General features: G+C 39.5%; 1 protein-coding gene across 3 annotated transcripts in view; it reads left to right on the top strand.

Moving 5' to 3' along the window:
* The window catches only part of VPS54, a 309,776-nt gene that overhangs the window by 118,551 nt on the left and 175,275 nt on the right, over window positions 1-15,950 (top strand). For all 3 annotated transcript variants that reach the window (XR_016263770.1, XR_016263769.1, XM_089446018.1), the window contains exon 9: window positions 12,063-12,328. Coding sequence is in view for 1 of the 3 variants with exons in the window: in XM_089446018.1 (XP_089302144.1) it covers window positions 12,063-12,328 (266 nt within the window). In the remaining 2 variants the exon portion in view is untranslated. The remainder of the gene's footprint in view (window positions 1-12,062; window positions 12,329-15,950) is intronic.

The following is a 15,950-nucleotide window of genomic DNA, read 5'->3' as shown; positions in this document are numbered from 1 at the left end:
TAGAGTCAAAGTTGATTTTCGTATGTTTATCTGCATGCCAGGATCTGTACCATACTACTGTAGAGCTTCCCCAATGGCCCTTGCCTCTCTAACTGTCCCATTGACTTCTTTTCAGCTACCTTCAGCTTACAATTTCCTGAGAATCTTGCTAAACCCTTCTGCCACTAGTCAGAAGAGTAGGGGAGACAAGGGGTGGCCCTGCCTCAATCCCCTTTAGGGCTGGAAGAGAGGGGAAGGGGAATCATTTATAAGAGTAACATAAGAGACTGAGAATATGCACTCACCAATCCAAATAGCATCATGTTCATCAGACCCTGTATGTAGCATTAAGAGCTTCAGAAAGGTCCTCCACTCTATCATAAACTTTTGAAAGATAATATTTTATAACAATAGAGTGAAGCTTGATATTTTAATGTAATGGAGGACTTCTTGTGCTATATCTACTGCATCAAAGATCAGCCTTACTGTCAAAAACCCAAACTGTTCTTCAGAAATGGCCTTAGAGAGAATAGGTGTTAACCTCCTAGCAGTTAACTTGGCTATGATCTTGTACATGTGGTTGCATAATGATATTGGTCTAAAAGAGTCAGAAGAAAATAGATTGACAGTTTCAGGAACGGTGGCAATGAAAGTGGAGTTTAGAGGTCTGAAAATTATTCCTGATGTTCTGGACACTTTACTGCCATCAGTAGGTCTCCTCCAATCACATCCAAAACTTCTTAAAAAATGCTGCAGGATATCTAAGTTGCCGGAAACGGCTACCTCCAACCCCAAAACGGCGTTTTCCCGTTTCGGATCCGGATCCGTGTACGAAACGCCGGAAAAACGCCGGAAAAACGTTTTTGTGCCGTTTTTTTTTCTTCTGGAAACGGGAAGTTTTTTTTCACAGCCGTTTTTGAGGCGTTTTTGTCGAAAAAACTTGCAGTTTAAAAAAAATGAAAACGTTTTCAGGAAATTTTGAAAATTATTTAGAAAATTTAAAAGGTTTTTCAAAAATCGTGAAACATTTTTGGTGAAAAGTTCGTCGAATCCGGTGAGTGGAATCATCTATAGGCTAGTGGAATTTCCAATGTTGGAATTCGAAATTTGTCAAACTTCAAACCAGGCCAAACAAATTCGTTTTAATTCGGTAAATTCCAAGGCACATTTAACGATGACTTTGAATTCCGGCATAAATCTGCAAATCGAACACTTAGCTAGGGTTCATTTTCAGCGCAGGAGGCACAAGGGTTACGAGGGAATAGAGGACGGGCCAGCATTATTCTGAAGCCTCTGGATCAGCTTGTAAACATTCTACGGATCCTCTGAAAACAGACTCTGTGCATCCATGCCAAAATGGGCTAGTCCGACGCCTCCATTGACTGTTGTACGCCCATATAGTGTTCAAGTATAACGACCTTTGTTGTTCGACCCCCTATGCGAAAATGACAGTGACGTCGTTATGCATTCACACAATCCTTCATTGTTCTATCTTACGAACTACGGGTTGCCCCCACAACAGAAGGTAACTGAGTTCGTGTAACTTGTCGATATTGCCAACACATTACTTTAACCATAATCAACTAAATACTCGGCTATGTTAATTAGCATTATATAAACCTAATATTTATTATTATTACTTTCAATTTCATATATCAATATAAATTTATATAATATTTTATATATATAAATAAAATAAATATAAAATTTATTATAAAAAATTATGTAATTTAGCTAGTTTATATATATATATATATATATATATATATATGGGGCAGCTTAATTGATGATCAAAATATGAGTGCTGAAAAACTCTGAGAGATGCAAGGTTGCAAGGTTTTAATGAGACGACACACTGTATATATATATATTTATTATGTGCCGTTTCCTGCCGTATCGTATCTAGATTTTTTGAAAATTTGCCGTATCCGTTTCAAACCCCGTACCTGTATTCGTTCCCGTATCCGTTTTCTGGTAACTCGGTAGAAGAAACTGTTCGTTTGGCCGAGTCAGCCATGACTCGGCCAAGTCATGGTTGACTCGGCCAACTCAGCCGTTTCAATACTGACTCACCGAGTCACAAACAACGGCCCTTAACCCCAGTAAAACAACGATTTAACAATTTTTTAATGATTTTTTAAGGTGTTTGCTGATTGGTTTGGACTCCAATGTGTTTTATGAATTAGTTAAATGTTATTTAGGGTCCATTTCCCCCTCCCAAACCCTATTTAACACACTCAAATGCTCTGTACTATTGATATGCTATTCAAATTTCATGGTAATGTTAAATTCTTAAAGTAAAAGTGACATTCTCCTTAATCTTCATTTTCATCCTTTTACTTAAATTTTTAACATTACCATGAAATGACTCAGGATGTTTGAGAGTGGTTTCAGCCTCATTGGATTTCATATGGAGAAAGTGGAATTTTAGATTTCATTCAAAATCCAGTAGACTTATCAGTTTTTCAGGATTTCAGGATTGGAGGATTGCAATGTTTCCATTGAATTTTGTCATGTATTAGGGTATGGAACTCGTATTTAATCAAGAGCACCAATCCCTCTATGTACCTTGATGTTAGTGACATTGGTTGTCGAACTCCTCTGGGATTCGCTCCCAAACCAGGAGCTTCTGAAAATGTCGCTCCCGCTCCCGTTTTCGCTCTCGCTCCCCACTTTCGCTCCTGCTCCCAAGTAACACTGAGCCAGATGATGTTGGCAACTCTAGCAGTAGCCACTAGCCAGTAGTACTGGTCACAGACTTTTGTTGTAGAGGCCATTTATAGCCTCCTTGGTTATGTGTTTTTGTTTTGATCTCTATATCATCATCGTGTATGTATTGGACAATGCATTGGGTGCCATTTTGATATAATGGATATATTCATGAGCCTACTTTGATCATATGTTGTCTTCTATCTATATTCTAATGCTGTGTGTTTGGGAACATGAATGAAAATCTTTAAAATTATGTGTTTTTATAAAAAATAAATATTTAATGTATTTTTTACAATGACCGAGTCATTGAAATCGAGCCGACCGAGTCGATACCGAGTCGGAGTCGGAGTCGGAGTCGACCCTTGGCCGAGTCGGAGTCGGAGTCGGAGTTTTAAAACTATGCTCAAGCCTATATATACAAGCACATCGAATTCATTTGGAGCACTCACTCACTCTCTCACAAGTTCGATATTCAGAAGAAAGAGCTAGAAAGGTGTGAAGTAGGAAAGGAGGCTAAAAGAAGTGCGAAGTTGGAGGAGAAGGGAGAAAAAGGCAAGATCAAAATTTTGGGCTAGCTATCTCTCTTTCGTTTGGATTTATTTAGGATATTGAAGCCTTTCTTGTCAAGTCAAAGTTGCTGCTGCTGCCATTTGCTGGGTCAAAGTGCTACTGCTTCAAGTTCAAAGTTCTAGGTCAAAGTTGCTGGAAGAAGAGGCTAACTTGGTGGTTGGAGGAGGTCTATGTCTAGGTTGAAGAGTCTCAAGAAAACTAATTGAAGGAAGAAATTTTGACTGGGTTTTCCACTATATAAGGGTTTTTCCCTGGCAGAGTGCGTAAATCTTGTGTCTTGTGTTTTTGTGATCTTCATACACACATAATTTGGTAATTGCTTGATGAAAGATAATATAATAAAGAAGTAAAAGAAGCCAACATAATTCATAAGTGATTATCAAGAAAGAGAAATCTAACCCTAACTCTACTAGCATTGATTTCTCAACATGGTATTAGAGCTAAGGTCAAGGAAGATTGAAGATCACTCTGTTGGCTTGAAGGAAATGGTTACTCTCTCTATGATAACATATATTAGAATGGGATTCAATATTGGTTGAAGTTGGATCAAAAAGATCTTCTACTACTTATTCAACAAGGTCAAAAGTCAAGGGTTCTTGTCTGCACTTATAGGTTCTCTTAATGATTATAATGCATGGATTATTGACAATGGAGCATCAAGGCATATGATAGGAAAGAGTAAACAACTTCACACTCTATCAAAATAACCATCTTCTCATGCAGTGGAATTGGGAGACAACAAAAGCTATGCTGTTAGAGGCCTGGGATCAACATCATTGAAGTTGGAGAATGGAGCTAAGGTGAAGAAGGAGGAAAAAGGCAATTTAAGGATCTATTGAAAGGAATCTAAGGAACCTCAAGAAGTTGATCAAAGGATCATACAAGGAGACCTTATAAGGAAAAAAACTTACTATCTTCAAGGACAATGTCTAACACAATAAAGGGAGAAAGAAATTTGGAAGGAGCATCCAATTACAATGCTTGGAAGAAGAGGAAATATCTCATCCTCGAAAGGAATAAAGTCTTGGATCTAGTAAAAGGAAAAGTGAAGAAGTCTACAGAGAAATCAAGAAGTCTAAAGGGCCAAGAAGGAAGGTAGACCTATTCAAGATAGAATGCTACAATTGTCACAAGATGGGTTACTATAGAAGTGATTGTCCTGATAATCCTGGGAATAAAAGAGGTATATGGATTAAGCAAACTTTGCCAAAAAAGTTTCACTAGAGAAGAACAAGATGGAAGGATCCGAAGTCAAAGACCTATTTGCTAGGAACTCTTAGAGACTCTATCCCTTGCATATCCTTCTACTCTAAGCTTTGAATTGCTTTCCTTTATGTTTTGATTTCTGGGTTTAACATCCTTTTGAAAAACATTTTTGAATTGTTTTGATAAAGCTATAGGCATCCCTCGAGATTGGATTGAAAGGGAGCCCTCAACATTTTCCAAAGATAAGTATCTTGCTCCTTGTATTACCTTTTCATTTTTGGTTTCCTTTACTTATCTAATTTTTGTTTGTATTAAATAGTAATCACATTTCTATTCATATTTTCCTTGTTTAGGAAAATCTTGCTGAATACTCGAGGATTATGGAAGAAGGCCTCTCAAGACAAAGCATTGGAATTACAAGGTTTGTTAAGAAACAAAAGGTATGTCTTAAACTTTAAGTTTTGCTCTCTTCATGATAAAGGTATGTTCATTCTTGGTAAACTATTCTACACTACTAACATTATTGTGTCTGCTCTCTTGAATCATAATGATTCTTGATTGGGTGATTCATCATTAGATAAATCTACCCTCCTCATATCTTTGATTATTCTTGTGGAACCCTAGAATGGTTCTTTGTAAAACTGTAACTCAAGAGTATGTCGATGATAATGTGTGAAACCCTAGCCTACTTAGGGTTATTGATGAAGTCTAAAGAAAATGTTTGATGATGTTAGGTTTGTGGTTTTGGTATGGTTATGAAAACCCTAACTTGTTAGGGTTGAATGGTGATGACTGAAATGTTGAAATTTGGTACCGGAGGACAGATGGTTCCCTAAGGCTTTGATCTTTGGCCTAGGGAAAAGTGTCCAAAAAAATTTAATTTTTCTCCTAAAGTGACTTTATAATTTTTATAAAGTTAAATCTAATTTAAAAGTGACTATAAGTGATAAAGTTACTAAAGTCTAATTTTAAAGTGACTTTTATAAAGTCAATGAAAAATTAGAAAGGAAAAGTGACTTTGGAAATAAATGCCTAGGTGGGTCTTTATTAAAGCGGGGTGAATTAAAAAAATAGAAAGTGAGATTTAAATGAGCATTTAATCTCAGCCATAGATCTCAATCTATTTCAGCCATTGGATTTATGGATCACCCAAAAGTCACTTAGGGTTAGATTAAAGGAGGAAAATGAGGAAAATTTCATTCATTCTTTCATGAACAGATTGGGAGAAGGAGAGCAAGAGAGCAAGAAAGATTTCTGAGCAGGGGGGAGAAGGAGACAACAGCTTGGTACACATTCCAAGGTAGCAGTTGAGCAGATTTGTACAGCTGATTTAGCACACAGTGAAAGGCAGATTTTGGCACGATTTTCGAGTGGTTTGTACAAAAATCGATGAGCAGTTTGCTGGTTTTTCTGCATGCAAAACGAGGGCCGTACAATGCATTTATTGCAGGTCGTACAACGCATTTATTGCAGGCCGTACATCGCATTTAATGCTGGCCGTACAACAACATTTAATGCTGAAAGTGGGCATGAAAGTCGAGGATGCCATACAACATTTATTGCTGTCCTGTTTGCTGTAATTTCCAGATTGCTGTGAGGGACGCGAAAAGAGATAAGTTGTAAATTTGCTTGCTGATTTTTTGCTGAATATTTCTCACTGTAAAAAGGCAATTTTCAGAAATAAAGAAGAGCTCTCGAACTGGTTTTTCCCAAGAGTTGTAGGGGGTTTTTCCAGTGTCACCTTGACCAAAAATCTCTGTGTTTAAATGTGTTTTAATGGCTGTTTGTAACTGCTGAATTTTATTTCTGCATTTTCCAGCATTCTGTAAAATTTTCCAGTTTTGTGTTTTCAGTGAAAATTTATTTTTTCACTGTTAAATGTATGGATATGGGAATGGGCATTTAACTATATGGGAGAAATAAGGTGAAACTGAAAACCGGGGTGGGAAAACAGAAATTTCTACATGGTATCAGAGCTTGAGTGCTAAAGTGCAGTTTGGGACAGCAAGGAGAAAAATTACAGCTGCTGATTTTTCACTCAGAAAATTCCAGCAAGCTGATTTTTCACAAACAACAGTTTTATCTTTACTACAGCAGTGCTATTTTTTCAGTTTTAGGACAACAGGATGTCATTGGCATTGAAGGTGGAGGATAGGTTGGATGGGCATACAAATTACAACGTTTGGAAGGAGAGAATGCAGAGTATCTTTGAGGAGGCAGAAGTCTGGGATATCATGGTGCATACCACACAGAACCCTGTTGTTGTGCCTACTGATGCTACTCAGTTGGCTGAGTATAATAAAAAGAACAACAAGGGTAAGAGGCTGATTCTAGACGGAGTCAAAGACCATTGCATTCCTCATGTGAGAGGAAAGAGAAATGCCCATGAGATGTGGACAGCATTGTCCAATCTCTACCAGAGTACCAATGAGAACCGGAAAATGGTCCTGAAGGAGAAGCTGAAGAACATTAAGATGGGTAATGATAGTGCAGCTGGATATCTCACAAAGATTACTAATGTGAGAGATGAGTTGGCAGCAATTGGAGAGGCCATTCAACCCACTGAGTTGGTGCGGATTGCAGTGAATGGCCTCCCCCGTTCATGGATGAACTTTGCTGATGGGGTTTGTGCACGTGAGATTCTTCCCACATGGGAGAGGTTTTGGGATGATTGCATTTAGACAGAGATCAGGAAAGGTCAGCTTGGGGCAGCCAAGCCAGTTGAGTCGGATGAGGATGTAGCATTGTCGGCAGGAGGCAAGAAAGGCAAAGGGAAGAAGCAGGCTTCCACAAGCAATGGTGGGGGCAAAGGCAAAGGTAAAGGTAAACAAGGTGACACACAAAAGGACTATTCCAAGGTGAAGTGTTGGAATTTTCAAAAGATGGGACACTATGCAGTTGTGTGTTCGGAGAAGAAGAAGAAGAAGGGGAAGAACCAGAACGTGGCAACTTCAGCAGAGGTTGAGGACTTTGTAGTTTGTTTTGACCGAGAGTTTGGGTTCACTGCGTATGAGTCCCTTAGTGCAGGATCACCTGCCACACAGGTTCAGAGGGAGCATGCTTTTCCCTCGATTAGCGGAGCATCTTCAGGTATCTGGTATGTGGACAGTGGGACTTCACGTCACATGACAGGAGTCCGGGAGTACTTCTCAGAGCTTTCAGAGAGTGGTACTGATATAGAGGTAGTACTCGGTGATGATAGAGTTGTTAGAGCAGTCTGTGTGGGGACTCTGACATTTTTGAGGGAGTCCAAATCTCCATTGAAGGTGTCTGATGTTCTTTATGTGCCAAGGATGAGGAAGAACCTCATATCCGTCTCAACTTTGGAGGATAGAGGATATGAGGTACTGTTCAGGGGAGGATAGGTGTTGATGTATCCCAGGGGCACTTCAGCTGATTCAGCTAGAGTGATAGGTGTACGCCATGCAAAGGTGTACAGTTTGCATTCCAGTCCCTTGTGGCATTGAGCAGTAGTACCGACAGCAGAGCTAACAGTTCTGAGCTGTGTGAAATTTGGCACCGCAGGATGGGACATATGTATCATGGAGCCTTGAGGACCTTGCGGGAGATCACTACAGGTGTGCCAGATTTCAGTACTGATCACTTTGATACTTGCAGAGGATGTGCGATGGGCAAGTTTGCCAAATCCCCTTTTCCCAGCAGTGACAGCAGAGCGACTGGGATACTTGATTTGATTCATTCTGATGTGAGCGATCGGATGTCTCATGTTTCCTTGAGTGGATATGAGTACTATGTTTTATTCATTGATGATCACTCCAAGAGGACTTGGATTTATTTCTTGAAGACCAAGAGTGAGGTCTTCAAGTGGTTTCAGGAGTTTAGAGCTCTTGTGGAGACACAGACAGGTCGGAAGATCAAGTCCCTGAGGTCGGACAATGGGGGGGAGTACACCCTTGGAGAGTTTGTTGACTATTGTGCGGAGGCAGGCATTAGGAGGGAGTTCACTGTTCCTTACAACCCCCAGTAGAACGGGGTTGCGGAGAGGAAGAACAGATCCATCGTAGGGGCTACCAAAGCCATGTTACATGATCAGGGGTTGCCATTGTTCTTGTGGGCAGAGGCCTGCAACACAGTTGTTTACTTGCAGAACAGGAGTCCGCATCGTGTCTTGAGGCACATGACTCTGGAGGAGGCTTTCTTTGGGAAGAAGCCTGATATTGGTCATCTTCGTATCTTTGGATGCATTACATACTCCTACATACCCAAGGAGAAGAGGACCAAACTAGAGCTCACCACAGAGAAGGGTATCTTTGTGGGCTACAATGAGACCTCAAAGGCCTTTGGGATTTACATTCCTGCATAGAGGAGAGTTGTTGTTAGGCGGGATGTGAAGTTCGAGGAGGACAGGGCCTTTAGGAGATCACGGGAGTTAGAATATCTGGATCAGCCAGACCCTCAGCAGCAGTTGAGTCAGTCACAGGGATCCAGTGGGCAGGGATCAGGAGGATTTGGAGGTACATCTATGAGGATGTCAGGTCCGTCAGTGAGCAGTGGCTCACCGAGCCAGAGGGGTGGAGAATGGCATATGGGTATTTGCTTAACACCAAACTCACCCTGTCTACAAATGATGTAGATCTGGCCATCCAGGATCAAAAGGATGTGAAAGCCAAAAGGATTATCTTGATTCTTGGATGTGATGAAGGATCATGTGATTCCTCACTTATCTAAGAAGAATACAACATGGAAGATGTGGAATGCTCCGAGGAAGTTATACCAGAGTGATAATACCAATAGGAAGATGGTGTTGAAAGAAAAAGATCAGGAACACCAAGATGACTGAATCAATACATTGACTTCTTATCTCATGAAGATCACACGAGTTCGTGATGAGTTAGCTGTAGTTGGGGAAGTTGTGACAAATGGAGAGATTGCAAGGACACCCATGAATGGATTCAATATGCCATGGGCTGCTTTTGTCAAGGGCATTGTGGCATGAGAGAAACTTCTTGGTTGGGATAGACTATGGGATGATTTCATCTAGGAGGGGATTTGGGAAGAATCTCTGTCAGGAGGCTAGCGCAAGAGTGAGGACAAGAATCTTGCTCTTGCTAGTCAGTGAGTGAAGAGCAGAGGAAATGGTTCAAGCATCAAGAGTGAGGATTTAGTGTCCTAGTCAAAGAAGAAGAAGAACTTGACTAAGATCAAGTGTTTTGCATGTCATAAGATAGGACTTTATGCATCACCGTTTCTAGAGAGGAAGAAGGGTGGAAAAGGTATACAATCAATTATAGCTGTGTTGTTAGAAGGCTAGGCGGAAGAGTTTGCTAGGATGTTTGAGGCGAAGTTCACAATTATTTCCTACTTTCCCTCGAGCACCATACTATCTGGTAGGTGGCTTTTGGATAGTGGTGCCACATGTCATATGAGAAGAGCACGGGAGCATTTGATAGCCTGACAGATTAGGACTCAGAGACGCTAGAACCAACATGGATCTATATGAACTAGTGCTATAGCTGGTCAGTTCTGATGATGACGATCCTCTTGAGCATTCATCCTCCACACTGGCAGATGCATAGATTAGATTAGTTATAGAGGAGGAGGATGATGGATGAGACAGCAATGGTAATGCACAAATTCTGATGATTATGGCATCAAGGAGGACTACTGATAGTCATCAGATATGCGATTCTTCCATCTATGGTTCTAGTATCCATGCTATTTTGTATTTTCCATTCGCATTCCAATCTATAGTAGCATTGAATCAATATCTATGTAGTACGTTTTCTACATTTTGATTTTTATGACTTAAAGAGAAGACCGCAGTTTATGGTTCTAACTTCTTGTGTTTTCCATTTGATCATCATTGATGTAGTACTAGTAAGTACTGAGTAAGTACTAGTTGTATGATTGAATTTGTATCATGTAAATGTTCTAGTTTCTAAATTCTAAAATAATTGAAATCCTCATTGTCGTGTTTGTAGAGTCGATGTGTCTTGTCTCACATATGCGAGATGAAACACTTGGTATTAGCTTAGATTGGCTATTTATTTGGTATTTGCCACTGTAAATGGGTTGCTGTTATTTGGTTGTTTCATGCTGTTCATGTGCTGTAGGTGTAGAATTTCTTTGCTAACAAAATTCAGAGTTGATTTGCCTCCCAAACAAATTGCACCATTGTTTGTGTGTGGATTTTTTGATTTGTTGATCTTATATGTCTTGCATAATATTACAAGTGTCCACAATGAATTAAACGTGATTTCTTGTTGTGGTTGCACATTCTCTAAGCATGCTCCTATTTGCATCATAGGAAAATCAAGGTTATGGTCTTGAATACCAACATGATTGAGACAATAACAAGATGGCATCTCATTTTCAGCTTTCAAGGTTTTAGTTAAGTTGTTGATTTCTCCATTTATCTTGGTTTACAATATTTTGGACCAAGACCCAATAATGTATGTCTAACAATAGACCTTAGGCATCAGAAAGGACACACCTCTTTATCACACCTAGATAGACAATGGCTTTACATGTGTTTGCAAATTTTGAAATAACTGTAAGGTGGACAAAAATGTGTAATTTTACAAGGCCTTAGTGTGGGGGATGAGAGGCTTCTTCACATGCTATCTCATGGCTTGGCTGCTATCACTAGTCATATTGAGGATCTTCCATTGCAAACTCCAAACCCATAAGCGACATCAAATGTTGAATGGGTGGGCATAAACTAAAACAGTGCCAAATATTGAGTTTGTGATCACCAATCAGAGTGGGAGACTCCCTTTTTAAACCCCAAATTCAACAAGTGTTGAATCCACTATATTTTGAGCTTTGGATTTCACCAAAGGTTGAAAATAGATCTATTTTCCCTTCTACCTTAAATATAAGTCAGTTGAGCAATGTGGCACATTAGTGAGTACTTATGAAAGACTAGCAGTAAAATCTTTCGCTAGCTTCTCCTCATAATTAGGAGAATTGCTGACATTGAAGGCAATTTTATTAATCACAAACAAGTCAGTCATGACTTCATATGCCTCTTCATAATGCTAGGTGATATACATATTATTAATATTCTCAGAGGGCACCCTTTTCCGTTAACTAGAGGACCCCAACTTTGTCCTTCATATTTAATATAAGACAGTATCAGGAATTCTCAACTCCAGTATCAGTTGTAGTTGCTTCAGTTTCTTAAATAGTTTCTTCTCTGGTGATTGAGTGCATGGTTATACTTATCTATTGATTTAATTTTGTCAAGATTTGGGTTCAAAAACTATCTTGAATTCATGTCTGGAAGGATTTAAAGATAGTGGTCACTGTAAAAGGTAAGTTATTAATGGTAGATGTTGCCCATATTTCAGAAATTTTGATATAAATCGCAAATTTGTTTGTAACCACAACTTAATTACGAAGAGGCATCCGACAGCGTAATTTTGAGATTCAAAGGTATAATTTGGTCTCATATAGTGGTGTGTTGGGTTTGGAAATACAGATTTTAATATGCGCTGAATGATTGTGGAAGTGGATTGTTAGCATAATTGTACTTACAATTTAAACTTGGTGCCTTTTGTTGATCATCATTAGTCTCTCATGAAAAGTTTGGAATAACAAAGCAAGTTTTGATTGTTGTCTTTTGGTTACAGATCCATTTAGTAAGAGCAGTGGAAGTCAAGAAGGTGATAGAGTGGATTATGGGGGGGCTCGATGGTTTTTATGCTGCGGATGCGGTTGCAGCAGCATTTGCATCTGGAGCTGCTGCAGCAGCTGCGGCAGAAGCTGCTCAAGAGTCAGACGTTTTGGTTGGTTCCCGTCTTCTTGTTTCAGCTCAACAAAATGCTTCCCATGCTAACTTGCCATTGGGAAGGACTTATGAAGCTGCAAGCCCTTCTAGTGTTTCGAAAAATTTCAGGTGACAGTCCTTGTGAGTTTGACTCCTTTTATGTATTTAAAGAAATAAGGAACTGATGCATTTAGAAATTGAAACCTTGTATAACAGTAACACCTGAGTACAAGAAAGTTCTGTTATTTCAAGGGAAAGAGCTGTGGTCTTATCAGGAATCGCTGTAATAGAAAAAAATACTGTACAATATTTTGTTCATGAAGGACTTTTACATTTATTCTTCTATTAGATGTTTTGTTTGTGGTTGGAGATGTGTTTTGTTTGGCATTGTTTAGTTTTGGTTGTTTTGTATTAGGACTTACTACTGAAATTTAATTCCAACCATTTTTTTGGTGGTCTGAGATTCACTTGCATAGCTGGTTTGACTGTGTAGAACAGGTCTGATTGTGATGTGGAGATGAAATAGTTTTTTTTGGAAAAATGTACAATCTTAACATCAAATATGTTACGAAGATACTTTACAATCTAGTGCAAGACTAACTAAAGGCCGAGAGAGAGCCTTTAGGTCAGACCATAGCTGCCAGAATGCAGAGAGGAGCAGGAGCATTTTAGAAAGTGGGAGATCATTTTCCAAAAAACCTCGGGAGCAGAGTTTCCCAGGATCATCTTTATACTTATATATTGGATTTATATTAAAAAAACATGTAGATGCCAAATCAATTGCATAATATATGAAAACATGCATACTTGTACATTAATGAATGTAGAAAATGGCATCCATAGTACATTAATAATTGATAATTTGAGCATCAACCATCTAGAATCTGGATTCTAGCAATTACATACAAGCATACGCTTTTTAATACATATGATAGAAAATAGACCATTAACTTACGGAATGAAATAGGTTATCTAGCAGTTATCAACAATAACATGACCAAATATTCATGTTTACGAAATATGTTATCTGCACACTGAAGTATGAAGACCAAAAGATCAAACAATAAGCTGAGCTAGTTGCTTAACACCCTTCTATAGAGGAAGTCTTCCCCAAATATTGTAGCTGTGGGGTAGCACTTCCATGCATGTTCCACCACTCCTTGACAAGTAGTGTTCCACCATCGATTATATTGGGGTCCTCATCGTTAGTACCATCTTTCACTCTTTGCCTGTTGTCTAGCCCTTGCCTCTACCTCGATTGTCTAGGGACATCATTTGACACCACGCAATTTTGATGAAACTGGTTTAATCCAAGCCTGAAAATATGGCATAAAAAGCTTAACATGTCTGATCAATGATTTTGATTTGAATGAAGAGTACATTTTTTTAAGGCCATGGCAAAGGAGTTCAACAATCAACACCACCAACATTGGCATACATATAGGGCTTGGTTCTTGTTAGCCACCAAAATGTAGGTAACCCCATAAGAGAAAAAATCTCCTTCTTTGGACAGGCAGCCAATTAGTGGCCTTACATTGCTCAATACATGATATTATGGCATGATCCTCCACCATTTGCACCGATTAGACACCTCTCATCGTCTAACATGAAGGAAGGTGGATCATCATTTGGCAGGTACTTTAACCGTCTTGTAGTCATGTGCTTTTACCTAATGTTTTAGGCATTCTAACTTGGATTAAGAGATGATCTAGATGATTGATTGATATTGACTGTAAAACTGTTCTCTCACTTCACCCGGGAGATTAGTTTTTGATCCTAGTCTAGTGGGACCACCTATAGCGCTTAGGGTTATAGGAGGGAAACTCCTTGGGAGACTTGGATTGAAGTAGCATGTCCATAATATTCCATACTTATCACTTTCCATCATTCCCTATATTTCATCTCCATTCTTCAGGCTTGTGGTCATTGGTTCATTGGGATTGACACCCTCTTATTCTCATCTTTGAGTCTGGGCTGTCAACTTTGCTTTGGAGGTTGATGTAGCTAAAAGAACATTAAAAGCATAAAATGGCCACAATGAAAGAAAAAAAAAGTTAAAATGCAAAAGATGGTCGAGATAGTAATTTGGGCATGGAAAAAAGCCTAATATGAGCTCTACCCCCCTTAATAGCCATCTCCCAGTTCCTTGAGCACTTGATGCTCCTTCCCGTAATAAAGGAACCCTTGCATGTCCCAACCCCAATGAACGATAAAACAACTCATCATTAAGGGGCAAATAAATGCTAAATCATTAAAATGAAGCTTAGGCTCCTAAGCTATGCTCCCATTCAAAGCATTATCAAAAAGAAGTAAAAGGCACTCTAGAGGGGTGGAAAAAGCCGATCGAGGAAGCGGGTAACTCATGCCTCTATGATTGCTCCCTCCTTACATATATATACTCAAGATCATGGACATCCATCAACTGGTCCCATGGCCATGGCACGTTGCCCTAAATTTCTTCCCCTCCATTGTCACTATTATCATAAGCACCTATGGATTGAAGGCTTGATCTAGGACATGTCACCTCCCCTTAGGGGCTGGAAACACCTAATAGGGTTGACCATCGAGCCATCTGTAACACAAGTAGGGAACACTTTTATGGCACTTGGTCTAGATAGATTTTTGAAGGTGATCTCAATTTGAAGTGTTATTATGCCTTTAACAAGCAAGTATGGTCCACTATGATGCATCCGTGGTCATTGTCCCTATTGATTGGTGGCTTTCACTTGATCTTGAGATGGTTTTTAGGTGGTTCTTCACTTGGTAGCAGAGGCTTTTGAGGGCGCCTTACATCACTCCACTACATAGCATGCTCAAGTTGTTTTTGACCTTCTAGAGAGCCGTGATGACCTTGCAAATGCAGTGTTGGCCCTCCAAAGCATAGCATTGGGCACTTTGATGGTTCCAGATAATGATTGTCACACCATAGTACCTTAGATGCGGAATAGATGAGCTCCTCTTGCCTGGTGTTGGATTTACTTGTATTATACCTAACAAACCTAGGATGCGCCGAAGCTAGCCTTGACATTACTTGATGGGCGTTGCTTCTTTCGAAGTCCAAATGATGATGGTCATCCTTAGGATGACAAGGGAGAACTTGTATTCACTCTTGGAGCCCCAACGCTGGAGAGAGATTGTAAAGTTTTGTAGATGTTCTATGCTAAGAGCAATTTCACTTTTTCTCACAGCAATCATACAAGTAGATAAGCAAAATGCAGATAGAACATATAAGCAGATCTTACAGAAGACAAATCAGAAACAAGAAAAATGTATGTGTTCGTTTCGGCGGTCAACAGGATGCTTCAACCAGCAAAGTCTCCTTTGGTCAGCCAGCCCAGCATGTGTCACAACAACCGTCCAACCAGTAGATGAGTCAACCCAAGTCAAACTTCTGCGAAACCCTAGCAGTAGAAACCCTAGCAGCAGAAAGATCCTCTTCGTCCTTCCTACGTGTGGCTCAGCAGAAAGATCCTCTTCGTCCTTCCTACGTGTGGCTGAAATTCGTCTTCCAGGTAGCTCGTACTTTTTGGATGAGAGAGGAAGATGTGAGTTGTGTTGTGATCAAATTCTCTCCAACTTTTCCTGTATATATATATATACATCAATGAGGGTGTGTGACACATTTGTTGGGCATGTGAGCCTACATTACAAAACTGGCTGACCTTGCACATATAATTTATTAAGAATAATAAATTCAAAATATAAGTTCTGCTCATCGGATTAAGACTATTTTTATATGGATTTTACACCT

Source organism: Pinus tabuliformis, chromosome 9 (assembly GCF_031772625.1).
Source record: "Pinus tabuliformis cultivar Carrire ecotype Pingquan chromosome 9, CPIR1, whole genome shotgun sequence".
Taxonomy (NCBI): domain Eukaryota; kingdom Viridiplantae; phylum Streptophyta; class Pinopsida; order Pinales; family Pinaceae; genus Pinus; species Pinus tabuliformis.
This window is presented reverse-complemented; position numbering and strand designations above follow the sequence as displayed.